Below are 27,143 nucleotides of genomic sequence, written 5' to 3' on the forward strand. Positions count from 1 at the left end.
CTTTTTATTCTGGGCCAGCTTTAGCTCTGAGGCCTCGGCTGCTGAAAACAGGTCTCTGGCCTTTGTTTACCGTCTGTATTTGATACAATGTTGCGGTCCGGCTGGCTGAAGCTCCGCTGAGTAAAGCAGGTTTCTGGGGTTTTTTTTAGCTTCTTTATTCACAACATAGTTGCTTAGAGTTGCAGCTGACAGGCTGGCAGGTCAGGCGGGGAAAGTTGGAGGCCTCCATCACTGAACCAAGCAAGCCTCCCTGTTCGCATCAGCTGCCTGGCTGCTAGCCGCCATCTTGGCTGCCAGTTAATTTGCATATCTCAGCCCTACTCTGTGAGTGACAGGGGGATTAGCCAATGGGAAGGGTAGCGGTCATACGCCAATTACCATGTTTCTCTTTTATTAGTGTAGATGTGAGAATAATTTCTATAGGACTTCCACATTTTAAATTTAAGTAGAAATTAAAAGTAAGCAATGCATAGACTTCATAAAAAATGCAGAATGAAGGAAAACTAGAAAGTTTACAGCAAAACTTAAGATCAATCATGCCAATATGACAATAAACATAGTTGGAATATATTTTCCATTAAAAGACTTTTAATTTGGTTAAAAATCCAACTGTATCCTGCTTACACTGATAAGAAACCAACAAAATGGTGCAAAAAATGAATAAGTAAAATATATGTAAATAAAATTTGGTCTGATACTAAACTGAAATCAGATGGTATCCCCTTTCTACATCCTAGCTAAGGCTGAATGTGACATTTTTTAAGAAGTTTTCAAGTTTCATAGGTAAACACAGTATATTTGTTACATTAATTTACATAGATCTCATTAGTGAACTTAAATACTTTTCATGTATTTTATGACTTAACCCCTCTTTTGGGGATTTGCTTTCCATTTTCTTTGCATATTTTCATATCAATTAAACTCATTTTTAAAAAGAATTAAAACATTTTATATAGTTGTATTGCTAATACTTTGCCATCTAGATTACAATTTTGCCTTTATCTGTCTTTGTAAACTTTATGCGTGTTTTTAAAATTTAACACACAGAAGATTTTAAGTGTCTGTGGTCAAACATAACTACCAGTTTTGCGCGTTATGATTTTTTTTTCTTTTACTCTTTTCCTTAGAATGGCCTGAGATAAGTACGCACCCCTATCTTTCTCTAATTCTTCTCTCTGGGTCCTTTAATGGGAAGCTGAGATGAGCCTCCTCAGGCTCCTTGGCAACAGTACGGCCTAAACGAGCATTTCTTTATAAAGGCAGACTTGGCCGGGAGGAGCCTGTGGCCAGTCTTCCCACAGCCCTGCTCCAAATGCTGCACAGCAGATATTTATGTCACTGCGAGTCTCTACACCTGTGGTCAGAGATTTCATGCTGCTCATGGCTCATTTCATGCCGAGCGGCAGGAAAGGCTGCTGCGCCGCTTTCCCAGGCTGAACATGAACTCATCTTTTCGAGAGCGCCCCGCCCTTGCCCGGGGCTGCGGGAGAAGGGCCGAGAACACGCTGCACACTACTCCGGCCTGGGCTTTCTGCTTAGGCTGCTTCGTGCCCGAGATTGGACCTGCTGAGTGTTAAATTGGTGGAACGGGAAGAATTCAATACCCATGAAGTAATGTATCTTGGCTTACGCTGCAGAGTGGGAGGCCCTAGACCAGCGGTTCTCAACCTTCTGGCCCTTTAAATACAGTTCCTCGTGTTGTGACCCAACCATAAAATTATTTTCATTGCCACTTCGTAACTGCAATGTTGCCACTATTATGAATCATAATGTCAATATCTGATCTGCAGGATGGTCTTAGGCGACCCCTGTGAAAGGTTCGTTTGACCCCCAAAGGGGTCGTGACCCACAGGTTGAGAACCGCTGCCCTAGACAAATTCTATTCCTGTTGATATTATTATCAGGGGGTGGGGGGGAAAAGAACCTATTAGACACTTCAATACATTGTGACTTTCTTGTGTGCCATTGCTTTTCATGCCACGTCCATTAAAAATCTTGTCCTTCCACCAAGTGTGGAGTGCTGGTTTTGCTAACTTTAGATTTGGAAAGGCAAGATAATTTTGATGGTAAATATTAAAAGAATTTGAACTTTGCCATGGAAATGTTGCTTCTAGATGCAAAGGCTCCAAGGAAGCCAATGTTGGCTGAGACGTTGCACTTAATAGAAAGTTGATGCGCTACCTCCCCGTCCTGGGATGGTACTGAACTGGGAAAGGCAGGTCAGAAGACCTTGCCTGCTGGGCTTCGATGACGTTTTGCCAGAGAAATGATGGAAGCCCCATCTCTGGGGCAGCTGATGCGAGGCTGGCCAGGACCCTGAGAACATGTTTTTAAAAGACCCTCTGCTGGCAAGAGGTATAGGGATGACTTCATGGGACTTCTGAGGCTGGAATTTCTTTGCTTCTATTACCAATTACTTTGGGTGGATTTTTGACACAGTGCTTTTAATTTTTTAAAAAAAATCTAAATAAAAGTAGCTGTCAGCTTCCTGAAGTTAAACTTTAGTCCCGCTGCGACTGTGGGACTGACCTCATGTCACCCTGCTTTCATCATCAGAGGGGGTGGGACTGGAATGCACACAAGGAGCCTCCTTGCTACACTCCATACTGGTGTTTCCCTTGTACAAAAGGGCTAAATGAGTGAAACATCTGAACACCCTTGCCTTCCCCCTTATTAAAAAAAAAACACAAAAAAACCCTGCTGCAAATTTACAAACTCTGAAAACACTAACATGAAGGGGAATGGCATATTTTCAGAAAAATTTTGAGCAGGAACCCTCAGGAAATATTAAGAGGATATTAATAGCTCGTTCTAACAAGGTGCCAGGCGGCACACTAGGCATGCTGCTCTCTCCATCTCCAGCATACAATGAGACAAGACCACACACCATGTGGGCACTGTGATTTGCCTGCAGGTTTATGTCAGTGTTACAGATGGAATGATCATAAAGCACTCTTAGGCATCCTGATTTTTTTTTTAATATTGAAGGGCAATAACATTTTTCAGGTGATTCTCAAAATTCTCAATTATGCCCTTTTAACTAGGGAAAGTGGAGAGGGAGAAGGGGAAATCTGGTAGAATGGACAGAACGAGGTCTTCTCAGCTATGGCATTTCCCAGATCGTTTCCCGAGCATCCTCAGACTGTGGACCACCTGAAACACCCAGCTTAGGGGGCTGACATAAGAGACCATAAAAACAATTACTCTGGAGGCTGAAGGTATTCATTTTCCATAGAAAGTTTCCCAAGAAAATAATTTTAGGTTAAGATTTGTGGATAGGGTAGCAAGATGAAAAGATTAACGTATTAAAAAAGAAAAAAGAAGAGGTTGGCCTTAGAATTCATTCAGACCATCTGACCTCTGCAGACTGAAGGTTTGCCAAAGACCATATTAAGGGGGATGCGAAGTGAATGCAGCTCTGTATCTTTGTAACTCACCTGAGACGTAAAGATCACAAGCAGTGTTTAAATATTGTAACAATGGCAAGTACATTCAAGAGGGGCTATCCAGGAGCTTATCTATCCCCAACTACCAGGTGTGCTGATGGAGCAGTGCTTTAAACAGTGCGACTAGGCAATTCAGTGTAAATCACCGGAAATCTTATCTTCTGAAGAGTTCAGACTGGCAACATAATGAAATGCAATGATTTGCTTCACAACACAGTGACAGAGTTCATCATTTATTGCACTTTATTTAAATACAACAATATGTCAAAATGTGAGGTGGAATCTTTTTTTTTTTTTTTTCCCCATTACAGAACACTTAAGCAGCTTTGCTTCTCAAAATAATGGCTTGGCGAGACAGCGTTTACTACGTAGTGTGCGAGGTGGTTTTATTTGCCCCTTAAAGAGAAATTAGTGGAGACATTTGTCAATTTGATCAAAGTTGGCAGATTTTAGTATCTTTATAGTTTAACTTATTGTAACCAAGAATTTCCATCAGGTAAAACACACACACACACACACACACACACACACAGGAGAAAAATGACACCATGGGGAAACTGGGACGATTGGAAAAGGGTATTAGGCAACTACAATATCTGGATAGATTAAAGATGACAAAACACCTACTTGATGTATTCAAATAACTGGAATGCATTGATGCTTTGCCTGAATTATCTGCATAATTTGTAGATATGTCCTTCCTGTTTTTTGCTCAGCCACTACTAAGTTCAGTTGCAAAGTGTGTGACAGCAGTATCAGCTTCCAGCAATTCCTAAATCATTAATTTGACTCTACAAATTTTCACTTTCAAGAAGCTTTCCAATAAATATTTGTAATTCTGAAAAGTCCACTTTCAATCTGTATCTGCTTCTACTTCTAAGAAAAAAAGGTAGAAGTGTCTCAGAGAAATATTTGAAGGAAGAAGGCGTAATGAATGTGTATAAAGTTAACAAACCCCAAATGAGATATAAAAGCTCAACAATTACTTAATCTCAACATATATTTCTAAAAATGAAATATGCTGCATGTGTGTTTTAACACTGCCCAGATAAAGCAAGTCCTTCAGACTCTTTTCCAACCAAGTTTAAGAAAATTCCTCTTAACAGGACAAGCCATTAACAGAGTGTTAACACTCTGCCACCTACTGGACAACTCATCAACTACCAAGAAATGCACTCAAGAACTTGAAAAGTGTATTTCAACAGCGAGGCTTCTAAGAGCCTTTGGTAGTTTGAATAAGGCTCTGGGATATATACAGGCAAACTTTTCCAACTTACTTGACAACAAGCTATTTCCCCATTTATTATGGAAGGCTTTTTGCTAACATGATTCATAGGCTGAGAATCAATCCTATAATGTTCAAACAATAACACAACACCAGCAACAATGTCCTTCAGTGTTTTGTTTTGTTTTTAGTATCAGTTAGTTTAGAGTCCATTTGCACATATGAAATAACTTTATTTGCAGGCACTAGGCCAAAAGGGACAGCAAAAATGAAAAGGGTGCAGGTACTCCTATCCCCCTACCCTTCGGGAAAACCATCCTGTGAGTGGCATCCGCCAGCTGGAAGGGACACGAGATGCTGGCACCTCTACTTTTAGCAAAGGACACCTGTAGCTGTAGACGCAGGAGTCAGAGTCTGTGATACTTAACTTTATTTCACATATACACCGAGTCTAAAATTAAATCACAGTGATATGGTACGTTAAGCCAATGCAAGTTGAGGTTTCATTACTCAGTAAATCTGAGATAAATCTTTGATATGGATAACACACATTGAGAAAAAGGTCTGCCAGCAGCCAGTCAAATGGATAATGGATGCTACTACTACTAATACTAGTGATAATAGAACGGGGCAATGAATTTACATATATACACTGACTTCAGAGAATGTAAAAGTTACAAAGGTAGAGAGCACGTGGACCTCACTTCTACAAAGAAGTAAAGTAAGACTCTGGGGGTTACGTGATGGGAACAGTTTAAAACAGTTTGTGTCAAACCCCTACTTTGCCATTTACTAGCTGAGTGATCTTGGCCACTGTTAATTAGCCTCTCAGAACTGTAATGTCCTCGTCTATATTATATAACTTGAAAAGTGGCGATGGGGTTTAAATAAGACAAAATACTCAGCTTGGTTTCTCAGAGTCTAACAGGTGCTCAATAAATATTCTGATCTTACTCAAAGTCACAATACCTGTTGGCACAGCTGGGCCGGGCACCCTGGTGTCAGGCTGTGGATGTGATAGGCTTTCTAAGGCTGCGTTGTTTCAGGGCTCACATTTAAGTAATTTTGAAACTACGATTCCGCTCCATTGGTATGCATGCACATGAATGGGCATATGCGTATGACTTCAACTACACCAAAGTCAAGGCCTGACCTTGGTGAATCAATTGATTGGCCATATTTTATTCAATTGATCTTTAGAAAGTCAGTTCTGTGGCCTGAAGTATGGGTGAATCGGGTTTAATATTAAACCTTTATATGCAACCATATCTCTGTAATAATCTCTCTTTGGCCCATTTCCATCCTCTCTGGAGGACATAACTAGATTCTTTTTAAAAATTCATCTTTCGTAATTAGCATTATCTTCATACATGAAGAACAGAACATTAATAGATTGTTATCTGTGAATCTCAAACAACAAGCAATTGAGGGCCATCATAAGAGGAGGGCTCAGGTAGAGCTCCCTCCCTCCCCCTGGAGCACCCCTACCACTAAAATAAATGATAACTGTGTCCAGCTGCACCTGGTGGACCACAGTCAGTGGAGTATGCCTGACACGCTTCGGGAAGTTCTTACTCATTGGGTAGGCTAAACAGAGAATCTGTTTCTATGGTAATGGCAAAAGTAGCCATCTTTTTTAGCCGCCGAAGAGAAATGTAAACCCTAACAACCTTCTTCTCATTTTGAAGTGTATAGTGTTGGTTTTAGATTATACATTAAAAGCCATCTTTTATAAATGCAAACTTTCCTCGAAGAAAGGACATCTACATACAAAGAGATAAAGGAGACAGAAATTAGCACAAGTGACCTAAATTATTAAAGATGACCCTGTTATAACTTCTTCCCAAAAGGGCTGATATTCCTCATCAACCCTTTTTAATAACAAGATAGTGAAACCTAGGGAATAAGGGATGTGAGAGAACTATGAGGATACAGAGTTCAGCAACAGTTCATTGGGAAGCACAGAAAGTTTAAGACCAAGTAGCTGGGGGTTGTTTTTAGTCTGAGTTAAACATCGTTCCAAAGGGAAGCCTCAGCTGCAGGGAGAGGACATGTGCAGGATTCTAAAGGCAGAGATAGCGAACCATCCCATTGCCTGGCTACATAGAATAGAACAGATCATGAAATAGAATGATAGAATAGAATAGTATATGCCATTTTATATTTTACAAGATATCATTAATATTTGAGCAGTTATTCTGCACCCGGAACTGTGCTAAGAGACTTAACACAGTAACTCTGAAAGGCAGCAACTAATCTTTATTGACACACTAACTCTGAGAGGTAGCAACGAATATCCTTTTTGAATGAATAAGAAAACGGAGGCATAGGGAGATTAAACTGTTTGCCCCAGGCCAAGTTGCCAGTAACTGGCAAAGTCAAGATAACCTTAGAATCTCTGACTTCGGAGTGTGTAGTTCACTACTCTACTGAGGGTCCTTGCGGTTATGGGTAACTGTCAGATGCCATCTCCCAGGGCTCAGTGGCCAGTGGGGACTCCTAGGTAGGCAAATGACAGAGAACATCAAACAGAACTACTACTCAGGTGTCAATATGCTGCATGGGCTGGAGAAACTTCCTGGTGAATAGAAGATTGGGAGCGTGATCGAGGGGGTTTTGATTCGATCATGTCCAGGAGTACCCCATCCGTGCTCCAAAGCAGTGCAGGCTCAGTTAACTCTGAGCCTTAGGACAGAGGGTGGGCTGGAGGAAGACTGCCTCATTATCCTCAAACTGGCTGTGAAAATGGCAGGTCTGCATGCTCCTGGGGTCATTTGGAACATCCGATGGGACCAGCGGTGATAACCCCAAGTAAACTGGATAATGATTTCAACCGCAAGAAGTCACTGATGGGGCAGATTAAATGCAAGCGCTTACAATGCTGCCTCCCTTCAAGTTGTTTTGAAGGGACAGACATTTATCAAAGGGGAGACATTGAATTCCAAACTTGTTAATAGTTTATTGATGCAGGTTAATGACTATATCTAAATGGCTCAGATTAAGCACAGCAATGAGCTGATCAAAGGTTTATTAAAACAGGTGAAAACACCAAACTAACACCTAACCTGAAGCCATACCTTTAAAAACAGGTCTTGATAAAAAACTTGACAGCAAAGAGGTAAGACTAGAAGCTGATTGGTAGGCAAATGAGGTTTATCTCATTTATAAATGAACAAGTATTTTTGCTCAATCTTTAATCATATTAAAGTGTCCCATATCCATTGAGGTCCTTTTCACCAACTATGTGAAAATACTTAAATTAACCTGTAATACAGAGGTAAGTCAGATGGCCAAATGAATGGAGCAGATATTTCACACTGCATGGCTTAACTTACCAAATACTATGTCCTGCAGTTCAAAAATGAACATGGGTATGTGATCCCTCCTGAATCCAGTAAAGTTGTCCAAGACATGTGGGGATACTAGAATTTGTTTTTCCAGGGCAAGTTCTTGCTTTAAAATGGCAGAGCAGCCATGGGGGATGAAAACGGAAGTGGGATTTGGATGGCGTCTCTTGTCAGTGGACTGGGAAAGTGTAAAGCAGATCTGGGCACTCACGGGCATTGATATCCCTCAGTCAGATATCAATGGGAGTATTTTTCTTGTGTTCAGAGATCCTCGTCAAGAAAAAACAGTCCAAGCTGTTTTATTTGAGATGTTTTTGATCTTTACTTTTTTAATTAAAATTTATTTAAAAAATATTTCCAATTGCATTTTTTCTTGTTGCCTTTAACAAAATACATATTTTTTATTATAAAATCTAAACACGTGAGAATTTTATAATTTATTTTATATTACATATTAAAATTATTCCTCATACCCATCTTCTTCAATATAACTGCTCAGAAATAGAAACCATTACCAATGAGGTTTACCAGTTTCTATATTTTTCTGTGCACATAGATGTGTATAGAATGTATAATTTTACCAAACAGGACCTATTCAGATAGCTAGAAATATTCACCTGAAACTTTCTTTTTCTTAATATGTGATGAACATTTTTCCATTTAGTACATACACTTCATTCCTTTTCCTGGCTGTATAGTACTTCACAATGTGAATATGCCATAATACATTTAAATAGTCCCCTGTTGATTAATGTTTAGGGGATGTCCATCTTTCAGGTATTACAAATAATACTGCAAGTACAAAAACACCCTTATTTCTTTAGGGTAGATAATAAATAGAAATGCTGTGCCAAAGCTATGAGCATTTGTAATTTTGACAAGTAATATGAAATGTATTTGTACTTTTTAAAAAGACATTATTTACATTGTCATTTGTTTCAGGAAGAAAAAATAGCTATATCTTGGGATTTTCACCTTCAGTGAGCCAGAAGAATCCCATTTGAAATAAAGAGAGCTATGGAAGGGATGGGGAAGGGAGTGTGTTGAAAGGGATACCTAGGAGGTATTTTTGAGCTTTATAATTGACCAAAAGCATTAGCACCATCTGGGAACTTACTAAAAATGCAATTTTGGAGCTCCACCGTAGACTGAATCAGAAACTCTGGGGTGGGACCAGCAATGTGTTTTGACAAGCCCTTCAAGTAATCCCACTGCTGGCTGAGGTTTGGGAACTGCTTCATTGCAGTAAGGAGAGGAGGTGGGAGGTTAAAAAATCTGACCTCTGATAAAACCATTGTCCCTATCAACTTCCATGTCACAAGGACAGAAGAGAAGTTGAGAAAATATTGAAAGACTAGAAACTTTAAAAAGTGGTAGGTAAGTTTCTGCCTCGTTTTTTAGCAAGATGCGCGCGCGCACACACACACACACACACACACACACACACACTCCACAGGGCAGTCCTGCTTAACTGGATACTAGTAAGCAAAGACTTTTTTGATCTCTACCCTCAGTCCCCATGACTGCTGTCCAGCAAAACTGGGCTGATCTGGTTTTCTATAGCTCTCCTATTAAGAAGTGCCTTCCATATACAGCATAGTGACTATAGTGAATAATACTGTATTGTACACTTGAAATTTGCTAAGTGGAACTTCAGCATTCTCACTACAGAAAACAATGGTTTAAAAAAAGAGATGAGCATAGGATCAATCAAAGAAAGGAGTAGCTTCCAAACTCTCATGAGTTACGTAGCGAGGCCTTTGCCCTTTTGTGGCTCAGCAAAATGATTTATAAGTATTATAAGTCCAGTGGATTATTTCACCTACTATTACCATGACCTGAAATAAATCCAAAGCTAAATGCTGTGACTCTCTCCCCGCCTCCCTTTTAGGAGTGGTGGGGAGTTGCGGCCAAGACACTTAGGTACTTGACAAACACTATTTTGAAAAGTTCTACTCACTATTTTTCATGGGTCAAAGTTAATCTTTGAAGAAATATTTTGGTCTTTGGATATAAATATTTTTCAGGCCATTTTTTTACAAATTGCAAGTGAGATTCTCAAACAGTATCTCCCGCTCTTGAGTATTCTCACCCGTTGTCCCTGCCTAACTATTAATGTGTATAGTTACCTTCAGAACTCTTAACCTCCCTCGGGAGGCCCTGCCTTGCTATCTTCCCTGTCTGGTGGCTGACACACCATGTAACAAGCTCTTGCATCCTAAGTCACAGGAAGATAGGAAACTTAACTGTTAAGTTCTTGAAGTTCAAGATAATCATTCTCACAGCACAGCGAACACTGAGTATACACTTGTCTCTGAGTACGTTATAAGTAGCCATTTAAGCTCCAGATCGCTGATGAACTCAAGAGATGGAGCTTTAAATTAGAGTGCTCCGTCTAGAGAAAACCCCTCTGGAAGAAAAGAAATTGGCTTTCCTTCCTCATTTGCTCGCTGTGAGGACTAATATAGTCATACTTCTCTTTTCTCTTTAAAAAGACAGAAACTTCTTATTCATCAGGATAATGATGAAAATAAAGCTTTGGCTAAGGAATCAGTGATATACCACTTTTTCTAATCTTCCACTTAAAATCCTCCATCCTAAGGGGATGAAGTCACTATTCAAGAAATTTAAATAAAAAAACAAAACAAAGACACTATCAGTGTCTTTAATTTAGGTAAATATATCTGCTAGCATGCCCTAGTCACTCCACCAGGTCTCTTTAATAGATATGAAAATTATGGGTCCACTTTCAACTTTTATCTTCTCATTAAACTGAGGATCTTCAGCTACTGCCCCCTTTATGCACTGAAGAATCTTACTTTTCATATCATCTGGTGATCTTTACAACTTCCATTCCTATTTTTATTTGCTTTAATGTTATTTTGAATGGACTGATATATATATATATATACACACACACACACACACACACACACACACACACACACACATATGTATATATATATATACACACAATAAATTATTTAAAACCCCATCTGATTTTCCTACAGAGAAATTTAAGTGCTGTGCTCATATCGCCAGCATCATCTAAAACACACATCTACAGAATGATGGAGGCACATTTAAATCAATGGGATTGCTCAGGTGTTTACCTTTACTGAAGCTGTGGTATGAACAGTGAAAAGGAAGTCTGGGATTCACATAGAATAGTGGGCGATGAGGCAGCCAAAAGAAGCTTTGAGTATGACAGAGTGGGGTTCAAGCCCCAACTCTATCACTTAACTAGATGAGCTACTTGAGCTCATGATTTAATCTGAGTTACAGTTTTATGAGCTGTAAAATGAGGATTATACTCATTATTATAACAGATAGCAGTTATCGACTGCTATCTGCCTTGTACCATGCTCAGCACTTCTCTTCCTTTATTTAAAACAGACTCATAGATACAGAGAACAGCCTGATGGTTGCCGGGGGGAGGAGTTTGGGAGGAGGCTGCATGAGAAAGGTGAAGGGATTAAGAAGTACAGATTGGCAGTTACAAGCAGGGATATAAAGTCCGTAATATTGTGATAACTATGTATGTGCCAGATGGGAACTAGAAATATCAGGGGAGGTACTGTGTAAAGGATATGACTGCCTAACCACAATGCTGGACACCTGGAACTAACACAATATAATACTGAATGTAAACTGTAATTGAAAAATAAAATTTAAAAAAATCTTTTAAATTAGAATAATACCTTCCTTAAAGGAAACCGAAGCTAAGAGTGGTCAAACAATACTAATGAGTGGCATATCCTGTTGTGCACTTGAAAGGCAACCCCCTTCCGGCCACAGCAGCAGGGCATCAGGGAGTATGGGGTGAAGGTCACATGAAATACTAGAAGTGGAAGAACTTTCTAGACTGTGTGCCCATAGGCTACAAAGCGTAGGTGTTCTGTGAATGGAGAATGCTGCTCTGTAAAAATATATTTATACACTGATAACTTTTTCTTTCAAATTTAACCTGCTTCCTTGCAGATTTTTTAAAAACTATAAAGTGGTACTTGCTGGCATAAAGGTTAATCTTGGGCATATTTGCCAAGTTTGCCCTGTGTACCACCCCTCATTCCCTAAAAACATTCTTCTCTCTCTCGCTCTCTCTTTTTTTTAAAGGGCCCAGATGTTTTTAACTTTATGAATAAAAACAATTGTTCTTTCATTCTCCCCAGTGTGAGGTAGGGGGCATAGGGTTGATACATTTATAATTTTTAAATATTAAAGAATACAAAGTGCAATCTTTTCATGGAACACGCCTTTAAATTAGGGGCAGGAGAACCTGCTGACATTGTCTTTGATCTTTGTGGACAGACAGTGCAACTCCATTTAACCGTGCCTCCATCCTTCTCTATATGTGCGTTTTAGAGGACGATGTCTATTGTGTATCAACATGGGTCATCAGACCGAATTTGAGAACTACTACTTTAAAGTTCACGGGGGACCCTGAAAATCATGAACTGAGCAGCAAACAGACCAGAGAGAATGCATGCTCTGCTCTTAGTCATTAATACAGGCAGCAATTCACACCATGGGCTCTGTAGTTAGGCTGTTTACATTTCAATCCTGCCTCTGCTGTTAGTTATATCATCTTCCTTTGAGTCTCTAAGCCTCACCATTCCTTGGGGCTAAAATGGGTATAGAAGTAATGTCTGTGCTTATTCTGAGAATTAAATGAAATATTTTGTCCAAGAACCAACATAAGCCCTCAAAAATGTTAGTTTGTAAATTAACAAAACATACTATTAACTATAAGTATTTTATTCCTATTTCTTCTTCTTTTTAATTTATTTAGCTTCTTTGATTTTCAGTTTTCCCATCTGTAAAATGAAGATAAAAATAGCCAACTTTTGGGGTTGTTTTGGAGCATAAATGAAAGAATGCATGTTTGTACATAATTTGGCATATATAAGCCCAATTAAAAAATAGTCATCCACAGTTGTCGGTTGCTCTTGGTTTCCCCAAACCGGAAAAAGAAGAAAATAATCTCATTTGATGCCCGACTTCGAACTCGGTTCCAGGCTCCAGCCAATCCCTCTTTCATGGTCCTGAAAACTTACCTGTCCCGTGTAAATGCATCTGAAGGCAATTCCATCAACACATTACCTTGAGAAAGTTTTATATGTTATTTCATCAAGCACACTGAGAAATCTTAAAAGCAAAACACATGCATGTTTACCACTTAAAAACTAGCAATATCTATTTTGGAGCTTTGCTTAAAAGTATTGTGAAGAGGAAAGAAAAAAAGATGAAAACATTACAACAAAAATATTCCAGCTTGGATACAATGAGTAATGGTAAGACCAGGTAACCTTGCTTTCTCTCCTGCCTCAGTCTACATTTTCAGGTGTCCATCGGCCTGGACAATTCAGGGAATCACCCAAAGTGTCATTTATCTCTAAGCCTACTGCCCACTGGTCACCATGAAGTTTCTCTCTGGATTGCAACCCCCCCTTTTAAAATTTAATGTGGAGTGGAGTGTGGCTAGCTGGAAGATTCTGGACAGTCATGGAGTCAAAAGGAGACATAAACTCAGCCTAAGTTGTGATAATCTTCACTCCTCAATGGAGAATGTCCTATTTTTTTTCTAGTACTCACCTCTACATCTACATGTAAAATTGTCTGCTGCACCATGGGATGGAACTGAAATCGTATTTCCCTCTTATTCTTCCCAAAACATGTGATTGAGGAAGTAAGGGAAAGTATCTATGACACTAAAGAAGTCGTAACTCTTATTTCTTCACCTATGTGGTGAAGGAATGGGATTAGGACCCATAAGATCTGCTATAATCATCAATAGGAATGTGTGCATTAAGCAGTGGAGAAAGGTAAAAGGTTGTTCTAGAAGATTTACAAATGACTGAGAGGAGAGGGAACATGATAGGGAGATGCTACATTCTTTTGAAAAGTCCTCAAATATATAAGCAGATCATGGACTAACATAAACTAATATTAGGACTTAAGAATCTGAATGAAGGCTGGGAGTGGATATGCATATGTAAAACTGATGGTGAGGGATAACTTTTGTTGACAAAACCTGGTGTATTAAATCTAGGGGTTTTATCCTGAATCATTCAGGTGGGGATTTATAATAAATACGAAGAGGAGCTTAAATGTGTGTTTCTTGTTACTCTAAGAGGTGGTACCTATCAAATAACAAAAGACTGCTTAAAAAATTCCTGCCTCTTAAATCAAAAAAGTATCAAAGACAGTAGGCTCTAACATCTTTCAAGGTTCAACATGTTATCCCAGAAGCAGACTGCTTACAGTCATATCCCTCCAAAGTTAGTAAAGCATTGTTCTTTGGCTTCCTGGCAGAGAAAAATTTAGACAGGGTCTCAATGAATTGTATAACACTATGTTTTTAAAACTTTGGGCTTCTGCTAAATTGATTTGACTAATTTACCTATTTAATAGTTACCTAAACTGAATAGAATGACTGTTGCTCCTCTTCGGTTAATAACACTGATCAATCTTTAAAAAAAAAAAAAAGCATTCAAGATGAGTTTCTGTTATAGATCAAGTGCTTTTTTTTTCTGTCCTAAATGAATATTTTGCATTACCGAGGGTAATATAGTTATTATTCTGTAATATTTTGAGACTGACAAAGGGCAGAGATTATGCTGAACTACTTTTTTCTTGAGTACTTAGAATATAGCATCATGCCAGGTGGACAGAAGAAATGGTAAGAGTAGATTTTCTTTCCCAGCTAGATTGAAATAAAAGTTTTCCCTTGCATGGTATACACATTTTTTCCTCCATTCTTTTTTCCATGAATTTGATTATACTTTCATACAACTTTGGAGGATAAAATCCTCTCACTTTATGATGCATCCATTTCCTTGCCTCTAAAATGATAACCTGCAGCTGGAAACATCACCTGATTCACAGGGAAATGGAGAATCTGTAAAACAGCTAGGTTCTAGGTCAATAGTCTATGAAATGTCCATTATTTTTTGCATTATTCATAAAGTGAGCTGTAATGGTGTAGGAGAAAAATGGAAGCTTTAGTATAAGACATCCTATATAATAAAAGCCTAGGTGGTGTCATGTGACATCATCATAAGATGGCCGCCGTGACGTTGCCACAAGATGGCCGCCCTCACGTCATCACAAGATGGCCACCACAAAGATGGCCACCATAAGATGGTCACCACAAGATGGCCAGCAAGGGAGGGCAGTTGGGGGTGACCAGGCCTGCAGGGGAGGGCAGTTAAGAGTAATTGGGCTGGCAGGGGAAGGCAGTTAGGGGCAATTGGTCCAGCAGGGGACAGCAGTTAGGCATCGGGAGGGCAGTTGGGGGCGATCAGGCTAGGAGGGGAGGGCAGTTGGGCCGGCAGGGGAGGGCAGTTGGGGTGACCAGGCCAGCAGGGGAGCAGTTAGACATCAATCAGGCCTGCAGGGGAGCAGTTAGGGGGTGATCAGGCTGGCAGGCATGAGTGGTTAGGGGCAATCAGGCAGGCAGGCAGGCGAGCAGTTAGGAGCCAGCAGACTGTGAGAGGGATGGACATCCTCCAAGGGGTCCCAGATTGGAGAGGGTAGAGGCCAGGCTGAGGGACACCGCCCCCCTACACAAATTTCGTGCACCGGGCCTCTAGGATTATATAATACAATGCATGAAAAATTTAAAACAATAACAAAAGATCTAAAATTAACACCAGAAAAGAACCACAGAAATGGTAAATAAATTAAAAATGTACCAGAGATGGTAAATAAAAATCACTTGCAAAAAAAGGCTGAGGCGCTTGAATGTGGAAGTACATACAGACTTTCCTTGGGGTATGTGAGCAGGTCCCTCCGGTGCACGGTACACAGAGTACTGACCGAGTCACCGCACAGGGAAATGAGACCATTTAGAATCCATGGAAAAGAGTTGCCACGCTCCAAAATAGATCTTGGAAAGTTTATCATCTCCAAGTGAGTAAATAGGAAACTTGACCATTTTTAGCCTAATTAAAATTCAATGTACTTGTACTTGCCATTTTTAGACCACTTTTTTTTCTTTCTTGTCATTAAAACCATGTATATCATGGGTTTCTGACTAATTCTCATGTAAATAATCAAAATACAGTTTTAATATTTAATTAAAACCACATTTCGTAAAGCACCGTGTTTTGCTTTTTTTTTTTTTTTTTAGGTAGAAGGTGCAACCTTTAAAATAATGAAACAGGTTAAGATTTTGTATTTGACTCTGCTTTTTATGAATGGGTTGTCAGCTTGGTGGAGCACAGTTTCCGCTTCTGGTAAACCACAGAGCAGAGTGGAATACTATTAGCACGGGTGCATCCCATGACAGCTGTAGAGATTAACATTTAGAACAATAAGGAAAACCGCTGGTTAATTCCTCTTATTTTCTAAGAAAAAGAGAGAAATCCGTGGATCTGCTGTTGAGAGACCTGCAAAAATGCAAAACTGAAAAATATTTTACATCATCATAAATGCTGTTGGAATTTGAACATAAATGTATAATAAGTACATTTCCCTTTTAGAATTTACTCACTCTTTGGAGCCAGACCTTCTTGCTTTCGTTTCCGAATCTGCTGTGGATTAGCTGTGTGTTCTTCCGTAGGTCACTTACCTCTCTGTGCTTCAGTTTCCTCCTTGTGTAAAGTGGATAATAATAGTACCTACCTGAGAAGGTTGCTGTGAGGATTAAATATATTAAAATCTATACAAGGCTTAGGACATTACTGGTTCATGGTAAGTTCTATGTAAGTGTTTGCAACTATTACCGTTATTACCATTGTCATCATTATTGAAATATTTCAATGAATCTGTTTTATATTCAAGTTTCCTTAAAAGTTTTGAAAACATACTTTTCTTAAAAACTGGACATGACACTTTGCTGGAGAACAGCTATTGATCCAAGTTTCACAATTGGCTCTATTTTGATTATGGTCCCGTCACTCCCAACATTGAAACTTAATTTCTAGGGACCTACTATGTACCATTTGGTTTTAAGGATGGGGTGTGTTTCTTATTTCAGTTAGTTTTGCATATTGCAATTTGACATACCTATTAAAAAGTCCCATGAGCAAAGTAGTTTGTGGAAAGTTCTTTAGCATTTAACTTAGAAATGCCTGCCTCCATGAATAGATAATAAGGCAACGAAGTGACAACTGTGATCATATCCTTCAAGGATGATACGGATGTTGTAAACTTGGGTGCAGTTTTGCCTTAGCAGGTACTAGACCTATTTAGACTCGTGGATATGACACCAGAAGGTCAATCCCACTGTGAACTTACATCTCAGGGAATATTTCAATTTATCAGCAAGGCACACTTGCATCAGCACTTAAAATTCCTGTTGTTACTTAACTTTATTTCAGAAAAGGCATATTTCCCAAAGATGTTCAGTAGGATATTAAGAGTTGGGGTAGCATAAAAGAATCTTATGGTCACATGCACTGAGAAGTGCTGTGGCTAGGACAAGATTAAATGACAGAGGGAAGAGCTGTGTGAGGTGGTGTGTTTCAGTGAATGGAGCCTAATTAGTGTGGTAGAGTGAGTGGCATAGGTAGTTGAATTACCTCCTGAATCATTGATAATGCAAATAAGGGCTCATTCCCCTACCACATTATTTGCAGACAGCAGGGTTTATAGCAATAGAGTTGGAAAAACAAACAAAAAACCCAGTTGATTTTGGTGGGCAAAGGGAGTTGGGGTGGGGATTATGGAAAGACTCAAGCAAAGGGGCTTTCCCCCAGCAAAGCAGGATTCTGGAATACATGGAAATACTGTGAGTGGCAGGGAAGCTAAGAGAAGAGAAGAGACACCGGAGATAGGCCCCGCCTCTAATGCAATGTACTTCAGGACCACTCTGATCTACGTGTTTCACTCTCCTCAGGGTCATCTGTAAGCACATTCATGCAGGCCTTTCTCTGCAAATGCTCATGAGTCCCTGCGACTTTGCCGTCTTAGGGGAGAGCACTGGACGTGGAGTCCGAAGGCTGGGATTCTTAGGGCAGCACTGTCACCTGCTGGTAGGGAAATATGTTGTCTGTGCTTCAATCTCCTCTTGAATGAAAGCACAGGGCTCCTGATCAATAATCAGGGTAAAATATTAGAAAATGTCTGGAGCCATCTCAAATGCTAGGCAGGCCTCTTTAACAAGTTCAAGTGCAGCTCCATGAGACTATAACTTCTAGTTTGATATCTGCCGACTCCAAGCTGCTACTTCCCAAATTTGCCCAGATTATTAAAATTTTAGTAGCTAGAAAAGAAAAATCCAATTTTCTTTTCACTAAATTAATAGATCTCATTTCAAGGATATATATTTTATCATTGGAGACAATAAAATTATTGTCATTTTGAGTGGGAAACAAAGCAATTCAGTAAATGCTTGTTTTTTCCTGAATTGGCCCCCGAGCAACAACTATCGCTCTCCACTTTGCTGGGGTTTTGCCTGATGCCACCTTTAAAGGTCTATATGATGTTAGAAATGAAAAAGTGTTCTAATATTGTCTTGACCTTTTAGCCCTGTGGTGGGTTCAAGGAACAAGGTGCTAAAGCAATTTGCATTATTGCACCCTCTGTGCCAGGAACGTCTTTGAATCTTGGGCTAAAGAGATTCGATCCATATCAATGTCTGTAGACACCGAGATTTCCTACAATATGCCTTCATGCTTGTAATAATTCTGTCTGTAAGACGGAAGGCTGGAAACAAATAATTATGCCAAAGCCTGGGTTAATTAATGTATGAGCCAAGTCAATTTGAAATTTAAATTTGGCTTTAGTGCACTTTGCCTTTCTTTTTCCCCTGCTGCCCAAGTTGACTCGTGAATACCCAGCAAGAGAGGAAATTTCCTCAAATGGCAGAGCCTTCCTTGGAAAATTATTGTTATAAAATAGAGATTTTTTTATTTCATCATATAGTCCTGGGATAAGTGCTGTTACTTTTAGGTCCCAGGAAAGAATAAATATATTTTTCATATTAGGCTGACCCCAAATTCATATCTGTTTATAATAAATACATTTTATATCTATTTAATAAAAATAGGTTTGGGTCAGATGTGAAAGCCTAGAAGAACTCTATCACATTTTACCTTTGTATTGCTGTACAGAAAGTTCCTGCTTTGTACATAGCTACTTAGAATGTCGATGTGACATATAGCTGAGTTGAAAAGCTGAGCTTAAAGCTTCCAGAAATATTGATGCAAAGGGGCCCCTAATTCCATCTGTGAATAAAGGCTCAAATCATTCAAGACAATATGTATTAATTATAATAAAAATTTCTCTAAGTCACTACCGAAATGTCACTTGACGACAGTGGTGAAATGAGCACATAGCCCTTTGGCATCAGAAAAAATTAGATTTGAGTTCCAGCTCATTGCTTCAGAGACAGTGTGCACCCTGGAGAGTGACATAAACTTCCTGAGCCTCCGTTTCTTCATCTGTGGAATGGGCTTGCTAACATTCCACAGGAGTGTCATGGGAAGTGACTAAGCATTGTATCCAGGACAGAGTAGGGGCTCAATGAATTGTAGCTGTTTGTATGTATCTATGTACATATATAGATATCAAATCTTCACCAGAGGACATGTTTATTATTTTTATAGAGAGGAATAGTGATGTGAGAGAAAAACATCAATCAGTTGCCTGCAGTATGCACCCCCACCCCCCCCCACCCCCCCACTAGGGAGCAAACCTGCAACCTAGGTATGTGCCCTGACTAGAAATCAAACCCACAACCTTTTGGTGTATGGGAAAACACTCCAACCAACTGAACCACCTGGCCAGGGCAAATTGTAGCGGTTTTTGTTATTATTTTTGTTACATTCCTAAAGTCTAGGAAGTATTAACTTGCTGATTATCCAAACAATTTAGGACTAATTGCTTTCAGGGCTCTGGTCCATATTGAGGATATGAGAAGGAATATCCTGTTTGTTTGTTTTTTTTCCTGCCTATAAATTCCACTAGGAAGCTTCAGCCTCGTGCAAGAGGCAGGGGGGAGAAGAAGAGGTCTATACTTTGTGATTAAGAAAGTGTCAAGGGGCTGATGGAATCGTTCTGCGTGCTTAAACTGAGCACTACGTTCTGAATATGTAAGCTATGTTTTAAATGCTTGCTAAAGAAAACAGAGTTGGCTCCTCAAGCCAACACCGACTCAAACTGGAAATAAGAAATGTGAATGAATTATTGATTTAGAGGAAGTAGCAGAGAGGAGGGGCTGAAATCTCTGGGGCCATGGCTAGTTGATATCTTAAAAGAGGGAAAATGTAAGCCGGAATGTGACAAAAATAATGTAAGGAAAATAGAAGCATGATATGTATGGCCACATTTAAGGAAGTTTAACTCATTTCACTAAGCAGGTCTCTTGTGTGTGATGGGGAATACGGAATGAAAGGATGACTTTGTCCTTTTTATTCTAGCAGGGAAATAAAAATTAACAGATATCCACAACAAAAAGGGGAGATAGTGTCATAAGATAAGTATACAATGGTATAACTTATGATCCCCAAACTGGCATGTTTCCCTGAAATTCAGCCGTGCAACTTTTGAGTGCACAAACATTTTGAGAAATATTTGGATGCTGTAATACTATGATTTCTAGATTGCAATCCTTGAAGGTAGGGGTTTATAAAACACATATTTCCCCCCAATCCATATTATTATTAAAGAGATTAAGAGTCTAATTCAATGAATGACAAAAGGGACGAATGCTTTATACACACACAGGTGTGCACGCATGGATTTCTGAAAGCTCTAAGGAAAGAGGTATCAGGATGTGGTATTACCTCTTGCTTGAGGGGTCATTGGCTAGGCAGGTAAAGCTAAAAGACGGATGCAGCATGTTCGTTAAACTTGAGTGGATTGTATGATTTCAAAAGAGGATATAATATAAGGGGTCCCTGTCAAAGTGACTGAAGTGATTGTGTACATTCAGTGTCTCTATTTCTTCACTTATTTATTCCTTAATCCGCACCTAACCCACTACTGAAATTGTTTATTCCTTATCCCACTTTATTTACTTGTAATGTCCTGTTTAGTTGCCTACTTTCTTCTCCATAAAACTGCTTTCTCTTGTGTTTCTTCCTTTCATCTAGCTTTTCATCACTGCCTTTTTTTGCAGGCTTGTTTTCTAATTGTCCTTTAAAAAAATTGGTGTTTTTCTTTTCTTTGTAGTATTCTGCTTTTCTTTTCTTTTCTTTTTTTTTTATTTCTTCAAAGGTGAAATCCTCCATTCCTACACACTCACGACTCCCAAATCTGTATCTCTGCTACAGAATTCTTTCTTCGAGCCATACCTTTTCTGTCTCAACTTCTTCCGGGCATCCTCACATAAATAAGTCAAATGCATCATATTACAAATTTAAATTCTTTATCTTCCTTCCCTAAAATATTCCTTGTCTGGATTATCTGAATGGTATCCATCTCTCCTATTATCTGTAAAAGAAACCTGGAATTGATCATAGCTTCAGCCATTTCCCAACAGTAATGTTTTTTTTCTTTTTCTATCTCCAACAAGATGATCCTAATTATTTCCCCTGTTACTGCAAAAGGCTCCAGGCTTCCAATTCATTTGTATCTATCCTTTTTTCAGACTATGATTTCCCCCAATTTTCCTTCAGTGATCTATCAGGATGGCAGACCTGATTGCATCAGTCCCGTCTTTTAACTTCTTTTTGGACTGCTGTTGTCTTCTTGATAACATGCAAACCCTTCAACCCTGCAGGCACGAAAACCCCATTGTAATGTGTGCCTTGTAGACCCCGGGACTAACTAAAATATCTGTTATTTCCCTAAGTCAGCCTGTTGTTTCAAGCCCCCAGGGCTTCTGATAGACTGGTATCCGGTCTGAACACACATCATCTCTTCCCCTCCTCTTTCTGTCTTGTTGGTGCAATGCTGAGTCATGTTCCCTTCAGGGTCACCTTCCCTGAAAAGCTCCCCCATGCCCGGCTAGGTGCTGTTCCTGCTTCCAGAGCGTTCGTGGTGTTTCTCTACTGCAGTACTTACCACACGGACGTGTAATTGTCTGTGGTGTGTCTTCTCCTCCCGTCCTCATAAAGCCAGGAGCTGTCATTCGTCACATTACCCCCTGACTAGGACATGATCGGCATTTAGTAAACACTGAGTTTTAAAATATGAGCAAAACTCTAAGAATGGATATGTGTTGGATGTGTTATGGGTGAATGATGAATACATTTTGAGGGATAAAGGAAGGCAAGATTTGAAATGCTGAATTCTGAACTCCCAGGCATATAAGAGGGAGGGGCTGGGATTAGGGTTTCGGGAAGAAACTGGTGCTAAAGCAAAGCCCCCTCCCCTGTCACTCAGACCTCCATTTTGAGGCAATAGAACACACACTGAGGTGACAAGCAAGGGCATAAGGGTGAAAAGTGAAGGATGGACTCCGAACCTGGAGTCCATTTTAATGGCTTCACTGAGGCTGCAGAACTGGAATTAGGTAGCTGTTGAAGTTTGTCATTTGACTTAGATAAGAAAAATAACATGGGGATTATATCAAGGGGCATCTTTAATGCCAGGCTCGTCTCCTGTTCCCCAAGAATCACCGAGGAAAGGTGAACAAAATGGGAGCTTGGTAAACAAGTCTGACCATGTTATGTAACACTCAGTGCAGCACAGGGAGTCTGAAGGTGACCGAATATTTGGAGAATATTTAAGTATTTTTTTTTTTGAGGGGTGGCAATGGAACGATGAGGAAGAAAAATGCAGCATTCCTGGGAAAAATTGGGAGTAGCCTTGAGACTTGCTAAGAGAAGAGAGAGACATCCATTTGCAATCAGAAATTTTAAGGAAATAAAATGGTTAAATATTGATTACAAAACCAGAACCTATTTCACCGAGCCAAGTACTTCATTTCTTTGGAAAAACAGCTCCATAGGTTTAGAGTATCTGTGCTATTCTTTGACAAAGGATAGCAATTCCTCTGCTATTTTTAATAATGAGAGGCTTTCATTTGAACAAAGACAGACTCTTGTACCTCAGGTGTCACAGGTACCCTGGAGGTCTGATGCAATGCCGGGCAGCAGCTCAGCTCGGGGAAGAAGCGTAGCCAGCTCCTACGAGATGGAGTTTTGCCGAGCCAGTCTTGAATAGAGACCTTTAATTGTACTCCTTGATGGGCACTTCTTACCCTAAAATTATTTTGCTTTTTATTTTACAAAAATATGTTCTAGACAATACTCTTTTCGAAAAACAATTCGAGAAAATTGCATTTGGGAATAGATTCCGATGACATTTTCTACCAATTCTCTCCCCCCTCCCCTAAATTCTTCACCCTGAAAATACCATTTTAAAGACCTGAAACCTTTTCATATTATCAGTTTTCTAAACCCATAAAGTAAAGCCCGAAATATATTTGAATGTTGTTATGTGTGTATTGATTGTAGAATTGAAAACAAGTTAATGACATTGTGACAACATGTTATTATCATTGGTTTTATAATCCTCATTTTATGGACCTCTGTAAGATCATATTAGTATTGAAGAGCACACAGTTGTCACACAAAATAATGCTTTTAATTAAAATTAAAATGGAAGACAATATCATTCCTGAGTGGAATGACTTTTTATGTATTGGTCATTCTTTATTAGACACAAAATCCTTGAAGATTGGGACATGTCTTATTTTTTTATGTAACATTAGGCATGATGCAATTCTTGGCATATAATAAACAATCAAAAATATTTCTGAATAAATGACATTTAAAAAATATAACACTTACATAGAACCTACTATGCACCAGGCACCTACCCAAAGTGACTCACAAATATTAACTCATATAATTCTCATTAGAAAAATTCTTTATGCAAAGGAAATTAAGGCATAAAAAGGTTAAATTATTTGCCCCAAATCCCACAGCTTCTTAGAAAATGATAGAGCCGGGCATAAAATCCAAGCAGAGCCATGTCAGAATCTGTGCTCTTAACCAAAACTGTTTTTTTTCCTGCCCTTAAATTTAAATATAGAAATTATGTATGTAAATATATATTTTATTACAGTATTGAACTTAGAACAAGAAGACCTGGGTTCAAACACATATTAAATTTACTTGGTTTGTGGCTTTGAGCAAATCTATTAACCGAATAGGTCCTTAATTTCCTCATACATAAATCAGAATAATAGCTGGTACCTCACAAAGCTATTGTAAGCTTTAAATAAATAATTTATGTGAACATTCTAGAACATACGCAGCACCCGGGATCTGTTAGTTGGTATGCCAAGGAGAATAGTATTGTTTTTCTCCTCCTCCCCTTTCAAAAGGGTACATATTTACACATTACATACCATGACCTTAGCAAAATGAGGTCAGGTTCTGTGTTTCATAAAGCATTAATTCCAATATCTCCTATAGGTAGACTTAATTTACTAAAGCATTTTCTAGACAAATAAGATTCAAACTCAATAGATTGTTTTCTGGAGGAAAAAAACAAATTTTCCCCCAGAAGCTATTATGGTTTAAATATCTACCAAAAAAAGGAAAATAAAGAAAACTCTTTCTTTTAATTGGGAAATCAAGTTGTACATTTTTTTTTAAAGAAGAAAAGATTAGACCGGCAATAGAACATACTGCATTTATTTTCACTAAGACCCTCTGACTCTAACAGGTTCTATCTACCAAATCCCATAGGAATCATATCAGCCGGTGGGTCCCAATCATGGCTGCACATTACAATCATATTTTAAAAAATATCAAAATATAGACCCCTTCCTCAGATGTTCTGATTTAATTGGTATAGGGTTGGGTCTAGGCACCTATTTTTTTTTTTTTTTTTTTTTTTTACCTTCATTGATTCCAATTTGCAGCCTGAGTTGAGAACACTGGTTTAGGCTATCATTTAAAATATCACCGGTCTCCTATTTCCATTTTGTTTTTCCTCTGATAAAAACCAACAATAGATAATATCTTCATTCATGTCAACATTGAAAAGAGTCTGAGACATTCACCAAGAACTGAGTTGCCCCGGCACTCCGATGCTAAGTCATACCTCCATTTCTGTAACCGACTGCAGCAAATTCTCTTTATCTACCCATCACTATTCATTATCTAGAGTTCCCAAAAACACAGGAAAATGGGAAACAGAAGTCAAATTTATATAGGCTAATTTTCTTCAACTCTAATTATCATAAACAATACAACTCTGAGATTATTTATGTGTTCTTATGATTAAATTATAATAAGGGTTTCATGTTTACTATGCTCAGCATGCTGGTGTGGTCAATAAGTAATCTTAGAACATTTTACAATGTGACTCAATATTGTTCTTGCAGCTAGAGTTCCTAAAATTAACAGTAGATTAGAGGCATAGAACTCAAGCAAATCCAGGCTAATGGATGTTTTGAGCCACGTTAAAATATTGAGTAGGAATGAGTGCCCCCCCCCCGCCCCCCCAGCACTGAAACTGCAAAGATGTTTTGCAAATCTAATCACCTTGGTTCCTCTCATAAGGCCAGGGAAGAAAACCAGCAATTTTGAATTTTTAAAGCTGAGTTCTTTAGCCAAGCACATAGTAGGCTAGCAAAATGCTATTCAAATTATACTTTATAAATTCCACACCACTAAATGCATTCAGTCCTACTTTGTCTTTAATGGTAAGCCAAAGTGGTCCAAGTACGTAAAATATTTGCTTACTCTTATCAACTAAGACAGATTCAAAATCGGACATTCAGCTATTTAAAGATTAGTTTCAGGAACTACAAGGTCACACTTGGGTTTATTTTGAACATTTCACTTTCAATCACCCAATAAATTCAAGAAATAGCCTTGAATAGATGACTTGGTTCAGGTTAACAACAGCCATGATATCGTGAGGGTCTCCTGAAGATCCATAGTGGACCCCTGCCTTCCCTATACCAGATATCAGGTAAAAGCTGTCACATGGAACTTAACAGATTTTCAAAATAAAGCCCGAGAAATAGGCTAAAATTGAGTGGCATTGTTGATTTTTGACTCCGATTGGATTTTCTTAGACTTCAAGCAAAATGTATATTTTTGGAAGAATTAATTTGTTATAGCTTTTCTTGATGTCTCTCACTCCAGCTTGGAAAGAGCATTATGGAGAGAGAGAGAGAGAGAGAGAGAGAGGGAGAGAGAGAGGGAGAGAGAGAAAGAGTACCCTTTTGGAAACTATGCACACAACATATTTTTCCTAATAGGTGTGAAGAATGGCTGCTATGCATAAATGATTGTTGGAAAATAATTCTCTGTAAAACATGACTTAACAAGCAACTCCATTCACCACTGTACTCATTCCCAATATCCAGAACAACCATGACACATCACATCGATGCCGACACTGCCTGTTAGTTCATAAACACCATCACTTTCAGCTTCAAAATCTTCATACCCAATAAATTGGAGATCAAAACTTTTGAGGAAAATATCCTATTCACAACATAATAGAAGCCACAAACCATCCATAGGAAACCGTAAGTTTCCCAGGACCACCATCTTTTCTTTAACCAAGGTGAAGAAGTGACGCAGATGAAAACCAAGCCGACCCTACATCATCAGAACCTCAAACACCACCATCAAAAACAGCAGTTTGGCAGCAAAAAAACCCACAAAACAAGGTATCTCGGACCCCACCGCTGTTAACCAACCCTGGGAACATCCCCAAGCCCATTCCCAGACCCTCCCTACCTTTCATGCTTTCGCTGGGCAGCTGGACTCAGCTGGGCAGAAGGGCAGGGGATGCTCAGGTAGTGCCTCCAGACTCTGGAACTCCAGCGCTCAGCGGCTGCCGGGGAGGCCAGGTGCTGGGCGAGGCGCCGACGGTGCGCACCTCTCCGACCCAGGCAGGTCCGCCGGCCAAGCGGCGCAGCCCACCCAAAATGTGGGGGGCTGCCTGTCCTAGTTGGAGGGGAAAGCAAACGGCGTTAGTCTCCAGCCCTTCTTCTCCTGGCCCCCTCTCGATTCCCTGACACTTTAATTCTACCTTAAGGGATACTTTACACCGAGTCCCAGCTGGTCTTAGAAGCTAAAAGGCAACTGCTTTCCCCCCGTGCAGTCTTCCTATCTCCCCAAAGTCCTGAAGGCTCACCTTCCAGGCGCCTAGCCTTCCTGGCTCCGCTGTGAGCAGTGCGCAAAGTTCTCCAGACTTAAGAGTCTTTAAATCCTCGCCCGCACTCTTGCCCCACCCCTCCCGCCTCCTCCCTCC

At 39.4% G+C, this 27,143-nt stretch overlaps 1 protein-coding gene across 1 annotated transcript in view; it reads right to left on the reverse strand.

Annotated features, from left to right (window-relative positions):
• Positions 1-27,084, reverse strand: part of CALCR (calcitonin receptor) — a 72,467-nt gene extending 45,383 nt beyond the window's left edge. Inside the window, exons 1-2 of the mRNA XM_006779213.1 lie at positions 27,027-27,084; positions 26,627-26,836 (exon numbers count right to left, since the gene is read on the reverse strand). Of these exons, the coding sequence (XP_006779276.1) occupies positions 26,627-26,633 (7 nt within the window). The 5' untranslated portion in view covers positions 26,634-26,836; positions 27,027-27,084. The remainder of the gene's footprint in view (positions 1-26,626; positions 26,837-27,026) is intronic.
• Positions 27,085-27,143: the final 59 nt, after the last annotated feature.

Source organism: Myotis davidii, unplaced genomic scaffold, assembly GCF_000327345.1.
Source record: "Myotis davidii unplaced genomic scaffold, ASM32734v1 scaffold187, whole genome shotgun sequence".
In the NCBI taxonomy this organism is placed as follows: Eukaryota; Metazoa; Chordata; class Mammalia; order Chiroptera; family Vespertilionidae; genus Myotis; species Myotis davidii.